Genomic DNA, 17,432 nt, shown 5'->3' with positions numbered 1-17,432 from the left:
TCTGTTACATTTAGAAGCTAAATTTTATTGCGAGTGCAGTAGAAATTTGCGTCTAACGTATTTGTGGTTGTTATGTGAAAGGAATAAAAGGATTTAACACAGAGACAGTCTTCTTATGATGCTAAGAGTGTTTCTACTATTACAACGCGAAGGGACGCGATCTAAGATCGATAGTAAACAAGTTACATTCCTCTTCTGCGAGTAACTCGCGCAGAAACGTGAAAATAAAAAGAAAGGGACACAGTTATTTTAAATTTGGCGTAGAACCACCAAGATATGATCTCAAGTCCGTTAACGTGGATTGTATTAGTTTAGCTTTAATGTATGATTTTCCGAGTCTCTGATGTGCTGTGTATCGATGACATCCACCAAAGGAGTAGTAATAGTTACCACCTGTAACGAGGGTCAAGTATTTATATTTATAATTACACAAGAGTAAACGAAACGAAACAACGCAATTAATTACCTACTCACTTTTACTTTTAATAGAAATAATACTACCTTCGCTGCCTTTAATCCACAGGACGTCGATCGGTGGTACAAACGATTTTGTCTCCGGATCTTTTAATGTGTTCATTAAACTTTGAACCTTTTCCTCGTCAACGATTGGAGGAATAGGCCTAATGAGTACGTTCATTGGAACGTCATGAATCTCAGCATTTATATCCGAATGAACGCTAGTAGCAGTCTTCTTACTACACATTTTCGAATCTGAGTCTATGAAATAAAATAAAGAAGAAAGTAACTCGATCGCAAATGAAGCAGTCGATTTGAAGTGGGCGGCAACGATACACAGTGAACAATGCTTACGTGTATATTTTTGCAGTGATACCGAATACCTTAGGAATTGTCTTACTCTAAGCGAGATCATGAAGTAACAGGAATATTATAAAAAAAATACTAGGGAGAACCTTATTACAAACGTATCATCTCTTTACGTAATTCGAGCTGTTTCCCCCTGCGCAAGTTGCGAACAAATTCTGCCTACTATTTCATTAGTTTTCACGACATACATACGTGCCTAACTGAACGCGAAACAACACCGTTACCATAACCGGATAACATACGGAAGATTACGTAGGATTACCTACATACATATAACACACGATGCTAGCAATGAGTCATCCAGAAAACGAGCTAGTGGGGATAAAGTGTCGAAACAATATGGGGGGGGGGGGGATAATGATGGTTATGGAAACGATACGGATTCGGATTGAGAAGTGGTCTGCAGGAATACTTTCGGCCCCTCGTAACGTAATAAACACGCGAAGGGGTAAAGAAGGGAGTCGAGTTGTAACTGATTTCCGAGAAATAAAATTGTAATTTCAAAGGAAAGTTTATGCACCTTCTAGGAACGTCATCACCCTTTGTGTAGTGGTTGATCAGCTAAAAATGAAATCACACGTTCCGCCAAATGCTTGTATACACGAGCTTGAATACTTTTCGGCGCAGACAATACAATTGGTTTACCAATATCGCAACTTTGCGCAATGTCCTCCGATAAGGGTACACTTTCCAAGATCTGCACACCTGAAAAAAGATGCAAAAAAAGCTATACATAAAGCTGCATTAATATGTATAAGCAGCTACAAAACTTGGTACCAAGCTCATTGGCCATCTTTTTTATTCCATCGCTGTAAAGAGATATTTCATTCTTGCAATTAGGGCATACAATGCTGCTCATATTTTCCACAATTCCAGCGATTGGAATGTCAAGCCGCTTAAACATGTTAGCCCCTCTTCTAGTTACTTGGAGGGCAGCTTTTTGAGGCGTAGTTACTAATAATACACCAGCCACAGGGAGACTTTGTATTATCGAAAGGTGCGTGTCTCCTGTTCCAGGTGGAGTATCCACGATAAGATAGTCCAAGGGATCCCATGCTACTTGATGTAACAATTTCTCAATAGCGCTCATTACCATTAATCCTCTCCAAATCACAGGTGACTTATCGTCGATTAAAAAGCCCATAGACATACTACGCGCAAAAGCAAAGGCAAATCTTACGTTCGAAGAATGGTAGAAAGTAGACGGAAACTGTTCCCTCACCATTTTACACCATAGTTTACCAATGGCTCTATAAGATTTGCATCATTAGTTAGAGGAGAGAGGTGTATGTTCATCATCAATGGTATGGATGGTCCAAAAACATCAGCATCGAGCAGACCAACAGATTTCTTTGGCTCAAGAATTTTCAAAGCAGTGGATAAGTTTACGGCGGTTGTAGATTTACCAACACCCCCCTTTCCAGAAGCAACAACAAAGATTTGCTTAACACCTTTCAAAGGTTTCTGTTTCGGAAGACCACGTGCCATTATCTCTTTCCGTTTAATTTCAATTTCCAATCGGTTTCGTTCCTCGAGAGAAACTGAACGACTCTGAAACGATAGAAACGACATTACCGGGACCTAGGACAGAGTAGGAATTCCGAAAGTTCGATATCCACGTGCATTTGAGAAAATCAAATGGCCATTGATCAACACGTCAAAATATCTAAATATCATCGACTTTCGTGAAAATGTAGAACATATAGTACATACTAACGAGAGCGACCGATGATTATACACTTGGTTATGAACGCATCGAGAACGTACAAGAATTCTGTTCATGGTAAACATCATCAACACAACCACAACAACGTCACGACGACGGTAGCGGTGGCGGCTAAATCTTCGACAGTACGTATGTATGTATATGTATGAGGTGCACTGAACACTTCACTTCCATGCATATACGTACTTAGAACTGCCTAATGAAAACTGGTAACCTAACCTGACATTTCAAACAAGATAATCATCGATATTTTGTTTCATGTCAACGGCACGAAGCACGATTTCGAAAATTTGCCTGGTAGTTTAATCTTTGGTTGGATAGTTGATTGATGCGTACTTGATTGGTACTACATTCTCATCGGTTTTGTTTGCACCCATTGAAGATTTTGATGTTTCTCACCGACAGTGACTTAAATGTTAAACGCGAGGGCGGTGCAGTTTTTCATTGCTGCCAAGCACATATCAGTAATGCGATGCATTTTATGTTTCCCTCTAACGTAAATATGTGAATGTAAGTTCTCATTTTTTTTTCGACATGTTTCGCAACTAATTACCAATCTCTACATAGGTACATACGTATGTACATAGAAGTTTTAGTTGCAGAGTTGTGCACCGGTTTTATTCGGTATTCGGTGCAATTCGGTGTAAAGTTTCCCCGTTACAGCCTTACAGCTGTATTATCTTTGTGCTACAGTTAACCTAAATTTTCAATTAAAACGCGCATCGACTATGTAGCAGCGAATTCAATTAATCGTATTGTTTGATACGTCCGTCAAAATGTTATCTTATTAAAACGAGTCGCGTGGTTAAACGACAAGTTCTCTCGCGAAAGATTCGTGACATACGTTCACGGTACGAAAAGACACGCGTAATTGGCTTTGGATTCATCGACGGAATTCCGTATTTGATCAGTCAGCGGAATGCTATTCAACAATCTTATACGTATTAGACGGAAAAAGATTTCTGTGTGTTGTGAGTAAATTAACTGAGAATTGAGAAAGCAAGTCTATCACTAAGATTCAGCTTCTAGTATCGTACGAACCTATGTAACACGACGGAGCTATGAAGTTTTCTTACAACTATTCGTTACTTTCTGAATACACGTATATTTATCGCGGACAAGCGCATGTATCTGTAAAAATGTATGTATTTTCTTTTGTTACGACTACCCGCAAGCCTGCGGATGCGATGCAATTTCGTTTCTTGCGTGTATCGACTAAAGTATTAAGTGTGCTTAATTTCACATCCCAACAGGCAAAACGTATAGCGTGAGCAAGTCAAGGTACACGGAATATGGGCCTAAACGCAGCTGTACAAGCTCTAAAGTAAGTTAGAAATAAGAAGATTGTTCATAATTGTTTGTTCGTAATCGATTTGCTTGTTGTTGTATCTATTAGAAAAGCCGAGCCTTTAAAGGATAAAGTTCAACGTTGCAAAGATCTTTTAAACGATAGCGATGCATGGGTATGCCAACAGCAATTACAGAAGATATATCAGCAAGTTCTTATATTGGATCTGGAATATGCGCTGGATAGGAAAGTGGAACAGGAATTGTGGAACCTTGGATTTAAGAACTACATAGCAACTTTGCAGTCACAGGCAAAGGACAGGAAGAATCCAAAGCGAGGAGAATCTCAGGCTTTACTTAGTTGGTGCTTGGAAGCAGCTAGTGGTTTTTACTTGACATTACTACAGGAGATTTGTACCGCGTTTGATCTAGATTTACCATTCAGGAGGTAACTAGCCGTAACATTATCAGCAGCGCGATATGCATAATCTTCTTTAGTTTCTCATTTCTATATGATTGATCTTCCCCAGGAAAGGCTACGTCTATGGGTGTACATCACCGTGGAAAGCTGTTGAGAAATTATCAGTGCCTCACAAATCGTCGTGTTTCTACGCGTGCCAGTATTGCCTTGTGCACTTGGGAGACATCGCTCGTTACAGGAACGAGAGCAAACAAGCGGAACTGTTTTACAGGCACGCAGTGTCGTTGTCACCGTCCAGTGGTCAGCCGTATAATCAATTGGCCCTCCTGGAAGCGTCGCGTGGGAACAAATTGGGAACTGTGTTCCATTATACGCGCTCTGTGGCCGTAAAACATCCGTTTCCCGTTGCCACAACGAACTTGGCGAAAACCTTATCGTCCGCTTTAAACGACACCTCGTTAAACATTACCGGGAAGACCAAATTAACTTCACAGGAGTACATAGCAGTATTCTTAAAGCTGCACGGTGTTATTCACAATCTTGGCGATTTGAAGGTGGCTTCTACATACGTGAAACTGTTGACCGAGACATTGACAGCGCTGGTCGCCACGGAAAGTTTTAGCTCTTGGATGCTCGTGCAAATGTTTGTCATCAACTTGTATGCCTTGGAACATGTAACGTGCGTGGCCGTAGGCAGCACTGAATCCTTGAAAAACGAGCTACTAACGACCGATGAAAAGATTGCTCGAGATTGTATTTTGGACTTGATAGCGGGCAGTCTGTCTGCTTTATTGTTACCGGTCTATACGATCAAGAACTCCATTGTCGAGTACTTCGCTTTGCCCTCTATAAAACTGTGCCTTGACTGGATTCACACGAAACCCACAGTTCTGGAAGAAGCAGCGTTTACGTCCAGACTTCAGATATGGCCCAGCCTTTGTGTATTGTTGAACGCTTTGCAGAATTGCGTAGTCGATTTCGCATACGAGCAATACGTTAAAGTACCACTGCCAGAGGATCGTGATTTACAAGGTTTCTTACCGTTGGAGAGAAGTTTCGAATGTTTGAAATTTACCAGCACCGATTTAGAAGGGGACACCGAGGCTTCCAATAAATTACGCGCAGTCCGTATCCTCCGTTTAGGACACTCTTTCGCACAGTATAGAATCAACGGTTCCGCGTTAATCGTTCTTACGCTGGGCGACGAGAAAGCTGATAATAGATTTAGTTCTATGAGCGAAGGAACTGGGCCGAGTAATGAATTGATGAAAGAACTAGAGGAGCTCAGCTTAAACAAGGAGAGACAGTCTATTGTGTCGTCTAGCCCGGTACTCTCGGAATCTGCCAGCAGTAAAGGTTCCGCGGACGTCGATACGCTGGACAGTACTTTGGATAGAAAGATAGGCATATTGAAGCCTCAGGGTTCGTTGGAACGAAGTAAGGATCCGGTGGTAGCCAATACAGCGGAATGTAGTAACTTTGAAAGCATCGCGCTCCCCGTAACCAGGAAGCCAAGACAAAATATAGCCATGCAAACTATTATGCGACGCGCCGAAACCGAGCAAAAGCAAGTCACCTTCAAAAATGTGTCTCCGTTAATCGTGGAAGAGGAGAACGAGAAAATGGCCAAAGTTAATTCAACGTCGCCAGTTAAGAGTTTGCCCGTCGGCAACAAGACTGTACAAATTATTGGAGAAACACCGATGCCCAGCAGTGTTGCTAACGTTCCTAACGTTCCTAACCCGCCCACGAGTACGCTCACCACCACTCTTCACAACCGCTTACCATTAATGCCTTTTGCAACGACTACTGTACAGAGTCAGGTCGTTTCTGCTCAAAATCAAACCAAACCCACCAAATTGCAACATAGTCTCGCGCAACCGTCTCAGATTACCCATCTTCCTATGAAAGAACAACAAACAACACCTGGGATGCTAACTCCGATGTCGGGTATATCTCAATGCATGGGAACCGTCTGCTATCAAAGCCCCCCGTTCAACGTGCAAAATTTGCAGTTTGCAAAAAATTATATAACAAACCACGTGGGGAATATGCCAAGTTATCCGATTCAGGGACATTTTAGTAGTCCAGGGCAACAGCCGATGCCGCAGAATATAAGTGTGCAGCATGTTGCGAATCAAAATCAAAATCAATGTCAAACTCAACCTCAAACTCAAAGTCAAAGTCAGAGATGTTTGCATCAAAGAATGCAGACCCAGAATTCGTTGTTACATCAGAACGTTGGAATTCCATCCTCCACCCAACAGAATACTTCTTCGCAGAGCATCATTAACTCTAAACAGGCTGGGAACATTGCTTTACAGCAGGGTATAAATATGCAACAAAGCCATAGTTTAGGCCTTCACCAGAACGCTGGAAAAACTAATGTTAGATCCAGCGCGTTATCCTCTTTACATAATCAAGTTAGTTTAACTAGTTCGGCAATCGCGAGTCCTTCTACTTTGTCGACCTTAAATACATATCAGAAGAAACTTCATCAGGCCACCGCGCCTATGGTGCCACCACCAAACGTATCGAACGTACCCGGTAATTCGTTAAGCCCGACTACCGCGTCCAACTTTCAATTTAATTTCAACCAAAGTGATTTCAACCAAAACGCATTCGGTCAAATGCCACAGAAACCACTGTCCTCGTCCATGTACAACAAGAGCCCGGATGTTTTGGAATTCTCGTTTGCCAGTCAGGTGGGCGTATCTAAAACTCAATCGCAATCCGCCACCAGCTACCATCAGCCGCTTTTCCATAACTACGAGACTACGAACTTCAATTTGTGGAAAGACACTCGGCAGCCACAAATTTCAGTTCCCTGCTGGGCTTCGACCGGCATTGGCATCGGTATCGGCATTGGCAGCGGCAGCGGAGCAGCCGCAACGCAATTACACGATAAAGATACCACCTCCGTCGTAGACAACTATCATAGTTGGGGGGAAGACTCCTCTAATACCGGGACTATGATCTCATCACAAGTTCCATTGAGAACTGATTTCCAATCGGATTCACAACATACTAAACATTTTAGCGGTGGAAACAGCTTTGAAGATTCTCGGTCTCTAGAAGTACGTATTATTGTAGTCGACGCACGTGTACTCATTATCAGCATATCACGCCTAAATAATAAATATTCTAATAGCCACTGTTGCGTGTCGTCTGTCCACAGGTGGACTTGAAAGCAAATCAATCGATCAGCACTGGAAACACCTATTCATTGTTTAGCAGTAACAATACATGGGGATCTAATTCCCAAACTTGTAACGTGTCGAGCCAGGATCAGGCAAAGACCCGACTTGGTCAGCAGTCATTATGGTCCGGACCTGGTCCGTCTCCTTTGGAACGGCTTCTGGAACAGCAAAAATCGTTACGCGAAGGAGGTACCTGAAGGAAAGCAATATTAATTGTGTCGAAATCTGTTGAGAAGGGATCTATCCAACTTACGGGTTCAGCTTACCAAGAGGATCTAGCAAAACGTACTACAATAAATTCCATCGATCGTTCGACGAAAATGTTACATTTCTTACAAAGAAACAGCTAGTGAGAGAGGTTTTGTAGCCGCTTAGAAATTCGTTTGAGTAAAACGAATAATACATACGTCCACAAAGCGTTGTGAAATACGCTCTAGAAATACATAGGTATTAATCACTTACGCTGGTTATTCCGCGCACTATGGTAGATGATAAAGTTATTCTAATAGCGCGTATGGCACGACCGAGTTTATCGAATAGTACTTTTCAACCAATTGAAACGTATCGGATTGACACATTTAATTGGGATCGAGGATTCAATGATAGGATGATGAAATGATAAAATGGATAAAATGATCCGTCGCTGAAGAACGAGTAGCATAGGGACGAGACGATATGCACAGATCATATCCGTAGAATTAATAGCGCGTGTAATCTGTGCAAGTTTACATCTTAAAAGGTATACGTTTTTTTGTCAGCCCGTTAATTTCACAGTTTTATTGGTCGTGTAAAACCAAAAAGTTCTGTTCCGTTTCTTTTTATTTCTATACACGAACACGTATCGATAAAAAGATAGAGATACAATCTTATTTTAATTGCGCCGCGTTGATTAACTGTACTGTTGCATACACATATAACCACCTGTAACCACATGATTTACAAATCGTATCATTATCGTATGATAATACAACTTCAGTTTATACTTATAAATAATCATGTGCAATCCCTGCTATACATGCACGCGAGCACGAAGGAGTAAAAAATAATGTAACAGAACAGTTATAAAGAAAGATCAATGCATTAACAAACCATCAGACTTATGACGAATAAAACGAAAGAATTGAAACGCGTTTAACCGTATGTATGTATGTAAAAACAGACATGCATATAAACAGTACTATTGTTTAAGCGTTCGAAATTCAAAGATACGTCTTATTATTTGCAAATACATGATGTTAATAATTCAATGAAAATTGTGTAATAATTTTATCATTCAAACGCGATAAGCGTGTTACTATATGTATAAATATACTATATGACCAACAATATGAAAGAAAATGTTTTCCTCGAAGCATCTTAACTATACTTTAAGGATTCACAGCTACTACATTTCTTCTGAACTGTCTACAAGCACACCTTCTTATAGTTATCGTGACTTCGACCAATTTTGCCAACATACTTCTAGACAGATGTTCGTTGTTTATCCGTACACTGTTCGAACAGACCATTTCTGTGCTTCCGCCACATGGTATTACCTATCGAATGAACAGAAAATGCTAACACTGAATGCTAACAATTATTATGCATCTAACTACAATGTAACTCGTAATTCACTCAACACATCACCTTTCCATGTTGCGTTAATTGATGTGCTCCATTTTTAATTGCAAGGTCATAATGATATTGATTGGCTATTTCTATCTTCTTGGCAAGTAATACGCAAGCTTTTAAACGGCCATTGCCGTGAACAGCAATATTAAAAAAAAATAAGTCCGTGCCATTTTTGAGGAATGCAAAGTCATAAGTTTGTGGCAAAGCAATGGTGGTTATCACGCAAGTTTCCGTGAATTGTCCATTACGTTCCTGAACCTGAAACTCGGACATTTCATAACCATAGATACGCTAAACCCAAATGGAAAAAATAATAGGGTATCCCGGATAACCTTAATACCTCATAAAAAGTATCCTTGTGATATTCCGCCAAGTGTTGCACCAAACCTTTGTAAGAAGATTTAAACATGCACGATCCTATCTGGCACGAACAGAATGAAACGGAAGGTGCAGTTCCTTTGGGTCTCCGATTTTCTATGTTTGTGCGAGCAGTCTCATCTGTTTGCGTGGAAGAACTTGATTTAGACTTGACCTCTTCAAAGTCTGTTTGAGTATAAGTACTTGTACTTTCTCTGTTGCCGTCCAGTCTAATATTTTGTATCTCATTCTCGATAGACAGCTATTACATGTAAAGAGATGAATAATGAAAGATAACTGCAGTGTCTCCTATGTTTTTAAGTACAATTTAAAAAAAATAATTCTATTTCATTTGGATATGAAAGAAGGTAGTAAATATGTATCCAACCATGTAGAAATAAAACATAGCGCATAAACGTCTATACGCTTTGACGCTAATGTACATTAACTAATTTCACTCGAGCCAAGTATTTAAGTTATTCAACCTTTATGTGTTCGAGTTTATTCACCACATCCTCGGCAAGAAAATTTCTTGTTTCCAGAAATCTTGCTTTACATAAAGGGCACTCCGGTACATTGTTCTTACAGAACACACAGATGTGATGGCCTGTTGAGCATTGTAAAATGGGGCACTGAGGTACCTCCAAGCAAACAGGGCATTGTAGTATATCCGCGAACATATCGTACCATTGCTGTAGACACAAGTAATATAAATAGAGAGTATAAATAAATCTACAGAACATGCATGTAAATAATCATAGTCAGTGTTACATATGAAATTGTGGAATACATGTAAGAATTTTATATCCTAATTTTATTTTGCATAAATCTAAGAAAACTAAGAATTTAATAATTAGATTCATATAATAATAGATAAATAGAAATATGTACGCTGGTTTCACCCATTGCACGATCCATTATACAACCATATACAACCATACAAAACTGCGCCCAACTGCACACACTTGTTGCAACTTCTCTTCGATAGATAGGGTATTCCTGGAAGATCGTCTATGACAAACTTTCTGCTGCTAATGTACTGGATTCGATTTCAACCATTTACGTTATTACACTGTTTCGAGTTCGAGCGTACCTAAAGATGCAACAAACAAATGTAAACAGTTGAATGCATAAATTATACGTGTTTTTATTGTCTAATGTTTAACGTTTTGCTTAACAGCGAATTCGGTACCTCGCGCTGACTGCCCTGGTGCCAGAAAATGACTTGGATTGGTTGTTTCTGGTAGAAACGAAGATAGCTCCATAAGAATCAACCAATCCAAGCCATTTTTGGCATCAGTGCAGAGTCAGTGCGAATTACCGAATTCGCTATAAGTATATAAGTATGCATGTAGTATGCATGCATAGTATTAGGGCGGAGCGATGCTATATAGGCGAAAATTTAAATTTGCATTTTCAGTTGGCCTGGATGCGGGATAGTTGCCTTTTGATTAACCAAACACAACTGTAAAAAATTTTTGGAAAAATATTAATTTCTGTGGGTTTCTTTTTCTCTTAAAAAAGTAAAAATTCATAATGTGAATCTTATTTTTGACTATAGTCTGATTTTCGAGAGTTGAGACCTGAGGAGGGTCCCTCGGACGGAGCGTGGTTTAAGGAGGAACCAATGGTACGCTAGGATTGCGTGAGGCGTTGCCATCATTGGTTCCTCCTTAAACCACGCTCCGTCCGAGGGACCCACCTCAGGTCTCAACTCCCGAAAATCAGGCTATAATATGGTTCATTGGTCGATGCGAGTAAAATCTAGTGAAATCACTCAACTGAGTTGAGTCTGCTAAAACCTTAGGGTCTGTTATAATTCGCGCATTGAGCGCATGAAATTGGTGGCATCATACGATTCCCTGCGCGCAGGAACTGATGCAACTCCGAATTCCTGCAGTTCCTGCGTGCCTCATGCACCGCAAGTGGCATTGTATTGGTGGCAAGTGAGAGAAATTCTAGGGAATCGTACGATGCCACCAATTTCATGCGCTCAATGCGTGAATTGGAACAGACCCTTAGAGTATGTTCTAAGGCTGAAACAGCTATTGTTTCTTTCGCACGAAAGTACTAGATTTACCTAGAGCCTTTATACACGTAACACGTGGCACCACGTGGCACGATGGCGTGATTGAGGTGGGGGCTGATGAGAGGATGAGCGGGATGAGGGCGCTGCAAGCACAACGAGCAACTTCCTTTTTGTACGTGGAACGTTGAGAGGGTCTGTTCGTTACGCGGTCTTTTCCGTGGTATTCTTATCAAAATGGTGAGTAAAATTAGATTAAGATTCATGGGCTTAGATGAATATTACTGTAAATTAGTGAAAGAAATTGTTTAACGTCGGTGATGATGTCGGATGCATGTTATTCAACAGGATTCGTAAAACGATATTTATGTACTTGTACATGTGGCCATGATGCTGCCTAAGCATTTACATATGTGCGTACCGTTTCGTCGAACAGCTTCCGTATTCTCAGCCGTTATAAAAATGTCTCGATCGCATTCTGATTTCACATGGATTACCATGAACATATTTGTACAAGTTAACTATTTAGAGCATAATGCGATTTAATGGCGTATAACTGCCGTTAACTTCTTTCTCTCACCAAGTCTTTCATATGATGATTGTCTTAGCTCACTTTGATGTAGGATGAAAATATTGTTTCCTATGTCGCTGAATACTATATAAAAGTACAGTAAGGAATGAGAAGCAATCTCGCAATATTAAAACTCGTGGACATTACATTTTAGGGTTTCGTGAAAGTTGTTAAAAACAAGCAGTATTTCAAACGTTACCAAGTGAAGTTCAAGAGGCGCCGCGAGGGAAAGACTGATTATTATGCACGCAAACGATTAACTATTCAGGATAAAAATAAATACAATACTCCCAAGTATAGGTTAATCGTGCGTTTGTCTAATAAGGACATTACATGCCAGGTGAATATATATATATATATAGCTCACACATTGCATTCGAATGTTATGGTAGAATGTTAAAATATCGTTTATACTTATGTAGGTTGCATATTCAAGAATCGAAGGAGACAGAATAGTATGCGCAGCATATAGCCACGAACTTCCCAAGTATGGAGTTACAGTTGGTCTTACAAATTATGCGTCTGCATATTGCACAGGTCTTCTTCTGGCCAGAAGAGTAAGCTTCATTCGTATTATTATCTTGTTTAACTGCATACATAACCTTCCTTTAATGATGAACCACTCAGCTCGCTTTGATGCATAACTGAAGAAAATACAATTGTTCCCTAATATATAATTCTGAAGAATAATTTTCTGAAAATTTAACTTTGTTAACATATGAGTTTTGCATGCTATTAAGATTGCGCCTTGCACATTTCTTCCATAGCTATTGAAAAAGTTGGGCCTAGACACTTTGTACACTGGAACAACAGAGGTAACCGGTGACGAATATAATGTCGAAGAATTGGACGAAGGACCTGGAGCATTCAGATGTTACTTGGACACTGGTCTTATGCGCACAACTACCGGTGCTAGAGTCTTTGGTGCCATGAAAGGTGCTGTCGATGGTGGTCTCAACATTCCACATAGGTATTTCTTGTAAAATTTCTCACACAGATCACTTTGTAAAATACCAAACGATGTAATGATTAATGATGATTATATGGCACATGCGCGTCATCTGAGTCAAAGCAAGACGGGACTTTGTATTCGTGTTCTACAATACAATATCCTTGGTCTTTGCACGGACATAAAAAGATTAGGAAATGTGTCTCTGATAGGAATCACCGCGATGGTTGTGCGGAAGCTAACGATTTCGACACGATTTCTAATCCTTGTTATTCTTTCTCATTAATGAGTAGCACCAAGAGGTTTCCTGGATACGATAGCGAATCCAAGTCTTTCAATGCCGATGTCCATCGGCAACACATCTTCGGACAGCATGTTGCAAATTACATGAGAACGTTAGAGGAAGACGACGATGAAGTTTTCAAACGACAATTTTCGCAATACATTAAAAACGGTATCACTGCTGACAGTGTAAGTGTTCTCCACATCTTTCCCTATGCGTTCGTCCAGCTTATAATTACTGCCAGACTCCACGATCTTCGCAGTGTCGCAGTTGGACAATAATAAATTCATCGGTTATAAAAGATAAATGCGTAAATCGCAGCATTTCTCGCCTAGACCTATGTTACACCGTAACATATTATCGACGCGCGTTACGAAGAGTAGCACGTTTCATTTTTTCTACATGCAGTTGTCCGTAAGAAAAAAAATGAAACTTGCTACTCTTCGTAACGCGCGTCGTTATGATATATGCATTTCTTTTTTTTCTCTCTCGATAAATCTTGTTCATTCGACAATTTGTTTCTGTTGATAGATCGAGGGTATCTATAAAAACGCTCATGAGACGATACGCGAAAATCCTGAACACACAAAGGTCGTAAAGGAAAAAGTAGCTGTGAAAAAGCGATGGAACCGTGCGAAACTTTCCTTGTCAGAAAGAAAGAATCGTGTCGCTCAGAAGAAAGCTTCCTTCCTCAAGACATTGGAAGAAGTGGAAGCTTAAGCTTCCTCTTCGGCTTCTTGTTGTACGAACGTGTATCGTTCATGTTTCGCCAATACTATGGTATAGAAATAAAAAACCATTGGACAGTGACTTGTTATTCCGTTCTGTCACATCAAGAATCGATATTCCGTTAATAATTTATTGTAATGTACCACAACGTAACATTTAAGGTCATTAATATGTGTCATCCATCTATACATTCATTTTTACCAAATTATATTCATTGTAATTCAACTAACTCGTGCTTGTTTAATTCAGTAATCACGCGCGCGTCTATACCCATCCTCTTTGTGTATGTACATACTCTTGTATATACACGGCATGTATTATCTGTTACGCACAGACGTAGACAATACAACACAATACATGTGGTACACACACAGGTACATTTAACAAGTTTGAAGATAATCTAGAGCAATTGACGCGCAGATGGCAAATAAATAAATGGCTAAGTGATAATTACAGAAGAGCTTGAAAATATGAAATTTTCGTAAGTGTAGCTTTATCTTGCATTTCAACATAAACGGCTTAAATGTGATCGCCGCGGTTTCGTCGAGACGAGCTGATGCGTGCAGAAAGGATGATGTCTTGATGTTAAAATAAATGATTTCCTCAAAAGGTTCAACGGAAAAGCGACAATCTGTTCCTAGAGCCAGGTAGTCGACCTTGCTCGTCGATTAATCCGGCTTGAATATCTCCGATCGAAGGGACAGTTCTTACTTCTCCTCGAGCTGCTACACTGGGTGGTGATTTTAGTAAACGTCGCGCTACATTGTTTATATCCTCTTTTGATATAGCATCTGGAAACAGTAAAATTAGAGTATGTACCCTTTAAATCTGTAAACGGCGTTCGGGCGTTAACGAACAACTCACCAATTGCTTGTATGAAGTACTCTGGTCGTTTTCTAGATCCCGTGGCTAAAACTTGCCTCCCAATGTCCTCGAAGACCACTGGCCTTTGCTCCAAATTCATGAGTAACATAGACTGCAGTTGCTTTTTTGCTCTCTGTGTTATTAAAGGAGTAAGAAGAAATTTAAGGGCTAAACAAACACGAATGCAGGAATGAGAATTTTAATTTTACATATATGCAAACATACTGCCAGCTCGCTATCGGTAATATTATTAGTCATAGTGACCATCTCGTGCACGATCACTTCTACCATTTCCCTCACGTGAGACGGTGTACAGGACGCATGAATGCAAAAGAGGCCTGTGTCGGAATACGCGTGATTGTACGCGGTTGCACTGTACAGCCAATGATATCTAGGAAATTAATTTTTATAGTGATGTTCTGTTCTTTCAAGCTCGTTCAGTCGCTTGATCAATAATATAATATAATACGCATTGCACGCCTCGCCTCACCTATTAAGCACATTCGTGTACAAACGAGTATACATGCCCTTTCCCGGACCGCCAGCACTGAAACTGCCACCACCACCCATCATCATATTTAAAACACACATCGCTACGAAATCTGGATCCTGGTGAGAACAGCCCTCTAAACCTATTACTACGTGCGACAATTCCGGTAAACCGCTCGGTCCCGCATACACAGGCACGTTACATTCTTCCTGCAAAATTCAAAGCAGCAGCTTGAAATTCTTAAATATCCTCCCGTTACGTTTGATCGAACGGGATAGTTGGCACTTACCAGTACATAGCCTCCAGTATATTGAGCAACAGACGCGTCAACCGTATTCATTAGCTTTCCCAATGGTACCGCCGCGTCATTCTTTTCCTCTTCTTTCCAAGTAGATTTCTTCTCAACGAAATATCTGTAAAAATCCTTATATTTAATAAGCAATCAGAAAACAGCCGTGTCTTAAACTACAATATTTTTAATCATTCAAAATCAATAGGTATAGCAAGACTTTTATACATATCGACGGATACTTGACAGTTTTACATGTAATTACTTTTCAACAGTCGAAATAAGATGTTCGTGCTCTATACCAACCCCAGCTACTACCATTCTATTCGGTGTATAATGATCATGTAAATATTCAAGTAACACCTTTCTATCTATACAGTCAATGTTTTCCTCTGGACAAATCTTTGGCAGACCCAGAGTGTTGTTTCTGTATGCAGCCTGGGAAGTAAATCTATTTAGTTAAGTAAAACGTTTCGGTTAGAGTACAATTCTACGTTGCGTGCATACACTTCTTTTACTTACAGCATGAATCATGTCCATAAGTATGGGTTCTTGCTCCGGTCTCGTAAGTAAAGACTCCAGTTCAAATTGGATCATTTGTCTTGCTACGTTTATCTGTGAATGACGATTTAATATCATCGGACCTTTATTTATTTATTTGTTCAAAATATACGAAGGAGGTATGGTAATTTCTTACTTCCTCGTCCGTAATTTGGGGTCTTAAAACAATATCGCCCAGAATTTGTACGACTGTATCCAATCCATGGCGTTCTGCCGAAGCTGCATAGACGAAAGTGTCCCTTGATGCTTGACAATCACAGATTCCCCCATGTTTTTCCAGCGCCAGCATTATCTCATCTTTATTCTTGTACATTGACGTGGACTGCAAAACGTAAATCACTTTTTTCTCTTTTAATCTGCGCATAATAATTCTGTCACGTATGATAAAAGTCTTACCCCAAATGCCAATTTCTCTAAAAAGTGAGAGATGCCGCTAGGGTAAGCAATTTCATATCGAGGACCAGAATCAAGTAACACTGTAAAACATAAAATAAGAATATTAAAAGCTGTAGAAACGAATGCGTGACAATTGAAAGTTTGTTCTAGAATTTGTTTAACTCACCACCTACTGTACAAAATTGACCAAACCTATTTTCAGAAGCAACTCTCAATCCGTTCGACAGAACTGTAACTTTAGTGGTTTGATGTTCTTCCTTGGTTGTAGCGTAGACTGCTTTAGGTAGATCAGTAACAGGCTCGGTCAATGGAGGGTATGGTGTGACAATTGATTTTCGTGTTATTTTATTAGTTGGAATCTTTTGAGAGGAAAAGTTGCACCTTCTAAGGAACGAGAAACTCTTTCTTTGCATTGCACTGTAATAAACAAAGTGTATGTTGAATTATGCTGGGCAAGGAAGATATGTCGGTTGAATACATTGATTTATACTAGGTACTTGTGTACGAATCTACGAATATATGTACACTTGTGAGAAATTAATCGCGACACTGCTCCTTTTACATCGCTAGTTACCTTCTTCCAACGTCAACTACCAAGCAACTTTGTGAAACTTTTTTCAACATTTTCATATTAACGTCTGTAACAATTTTCCAACATTTAAACTGACTTTCCACCTTCCACGCTTTGAAAGTGAAAAGCAATTAACCAAAAAGTAACCTTAACAAGAAGTCAAGAAATCTAGATTTTACTCTGTCTCTGAAGTTGCACGTTTATTGGTCGACGCGAGTAAAATCTAGTGAAATCACTCAACAGTTGTCTGCTCAGGGATCGGCGGGCTTAAGCTAC

The 17,432-nt window shown here is 39.9% G+C and overlaps 6 protein-coding genes across 12 annotated transcripts; 2 read left to right on the top strand and 4 right to left on the bottom strand.

Moving 5' to 3' along the window:
* Positions 1 to 4: 4 nt before the first annotated feature.
* Positions 5 to 1,488, bottom strand: LOC143372690 (sulfiredoxin-1-like). Of its 2 annotated transcripts, none has more exons than XM_076819172.1 (3): positions 1,346 to 1,488; positions 502 to 717; positions 5 to 393 (listed from the first exon to the last, which is right to left on the bottom strand). In XM_076819172.1, the coding sequence occupies exons 1-3, from the start codon at positions 1,359 to 1,361 to the stop codon at positions 245 to 247; spliced, it is 381 nt and encodes a 126-aa protein (XP_076675287.1). In that variant the 5' UTR covers positions 1,362 to 1,488; the 3' UTR covers positions 5 to 244. The 2 variants fall into 2 exon arrangements, with proteins under 2 accessions (XP_076675287.1, XP_076675286.1); XM_076819171.1 differs by lacking the exon at positions 1,346 to 1,488 and adding an exon at positions 811 to 1,279.
* LOC143372688 (iron-sulfur cluster transfer protein NUBPL) lies at positions 578 to 2,966 on the bottom strand. 2 transcript variants are annotated; one of them, XM_076819168.1, is made up of 6 exons: positions 2,846 to 2,966; positions 2,539 to 2,770; positions 2,048 to 2,376; positions 1,603 to 1,976; positions 1,365 to 1,530; positions 578 to 717 (listed from the first exon to the last, which is right to left on the bottom strand). In XM_076819168.1, the coding sequence occupies exons 2-6, from the start codon at positions 2,617 to 2,619 to the stop codon at positions 696 to 698; spliced, it is 972 nt and encodes a 323-aa protein (XP_076675283.1). In that variant the 5' UTR covers positions 2,620 to 2,770; positions 2,846 to 2,966; the 3' UTR covers positions 578 to 695. The 2 variants fall into 2 exon arrangements, with proteins under 2 accessions (XP_076675283.1, XP_076675284.1); XM_076819169.1 differs by lacking the exon at positions 2,846 to 2,966 and having other exon boundaries at positions 2,543 to 2,700.
* LOC143372686 (uncharacterized) lies at positions 2,924 to 8,784 on the top strand. 4 transcript variants are annotated; one of them, XM_076819162.1, is made up of 5 exons: positions 2,924 to 3,061; positions 3,805 to 3,875; positions 3,948 to 4,286; positions 4,369 to 7,336; positions 7,438 to 8,784. In XM_076819162.1, exons 2-5 carry the CDS (start codon positions 3,844 to 3,846, stop codon positions 7,654 to 7,656), a joined length of 3,558 nt encoding a protein of 1,185 aa, XP_076675277.1. In that variant the 5' UTR covers positions 2,924 to 3,061; positions 3,805 to 3,843; the 3' UTR covers positions 7,657 to 8,784. The 4 variants fall into 4 exon arrangements, 3 of the variants coding, with proteins under 3 accessions (XP_076675277.1, XP_076675278.1, XP_076675279.1); XM_076819163.1 differs by lacking the exon at positions 2,924 to 3,061 and adding an exon at positions 3,232 to 3,522; XM_076819164.1 differs by lacking the exon at positions 2,924 to 3,061 and adding an exon at positions 3,540 to 3,692.
* Positions 8,260 to 10,613, bottom strand: LOC143372689 (E3 ubiquitin-protein ligase siah2-like). The gene is made up of 5 exons (XM_076819170.1): positions 10,319 to 10,613; positions 9,913 to 10,119; positions 9,411 to 9,689; positions 9,086 to 9,328; positions 8,260 to 8,994 (listed from the first exon to the last, which is right to left on the bottom strand). Exons 1-5 carry the CDS (start codon positions 10,364 to 10,366, stop codon positions 8,827 to 8,829), a joined length of 945 nt encoding a protein of 314 aa, XP_076675285.1. The 5' UTR covers positions 10,367 to 10,613; the 3' UTR covers positions 8,260 to 8,826.
* Positions 10,614 to 11,546: 933 nt separating this feature from the next.
* Rpl5 (ribosomal protein L5) lies at positions 11,547 to 14,066 on the top strand. Its single transcript, XM_076817573.1, has 6 exons — positions 11,547 to 11,693; positions 12,179 to 12,364; positions 12,447 to 12,581; positions 12,792 to 12,994; positions 13,267 to 13,444; positions 13,788 to 14,066. Exons 1-6 carry the CDS (start codon positions 11,691 to 11,693, stop codon positions 13,974 to 13,976), a joined length of 894 nt encoding a protein of 297 aa, XP_076673688.1. The 5' UTR covers positions 11,547 to 11,690; the 3' UTR covers positions 13,977 to 14,066.
* Position 14,067: 1 nt separating this feature from the next.
* On the bottom strand, positions 14,068 to 17,326 carry LOC143371917 (mitochondrial-processing peptidase subunit alpha). 2 transcript variants are annotated; one of them, XM_076817571.1, is made up of 12 exons: positions 17,304 to 17,326; positions 17,160 to 17,223; positions 16,752 to 17,002; positions 16,586 to 16,665; positions 16,326 to 16,511; positions 16,151 to 16,243; positions 15,894 to 16,066; positions 15,629 to 15,752; positions 15,340 to 15,548; positions 15,075 to 15,240; positions 14,850 to 14,982; positions 14,068 to 14,776 (listed from the first exon to the last, which is right to left on the bottom strand). In XM_076817571.1, the coding sequence occupies exons 2-12, from the start codon at positions 17,213 to 17,215 to the stop codon at positions 14,598 to 14,600; spliced, it is 1,650 nt and encodes a 549-aa protein (XP_076673686.1). In that variant the 5' UTR covers positions 17,216 to 17,223; positions 17,304 to 17,326; the 3' UTR covers positions 14,068 to 14,597. The 2 variants fall into 2 exon arrangements, with proteins under 2 accessions (XP_076673686.1, XP_076673687.1); XM_076817572.1 differs by lacking the exon at positions 14,068 to 14,776 and having other exon boundaries at positions 14,868 to 14,982; positions 15,059 to 15,240; positions 17,160 to 17,308.
* Positions 17,327 to 17,432: the final 106 nt, after the last annotated feature.

This window comes from Andrena cerasifolii, chromosome 8 (genome assembly GCF_050908995.1).
Source record: "Andrena cerasifolii isolate SP2316 chromosome 8, iyAndCera1_principal, whole genome shotgun sequence".
NCBI classification, from domain to species: domain Eukaryota; kingdom Metazoa; phylum Arthropoda; class Insecta; order Hymenoptera; family Andrenidae; genus Andrena; species Andrena cerasifolii.
Note: the sequence above shows the minus strand (reverse complement) of the source record. Positions and strands in the feature narration are given on the sequence as shown.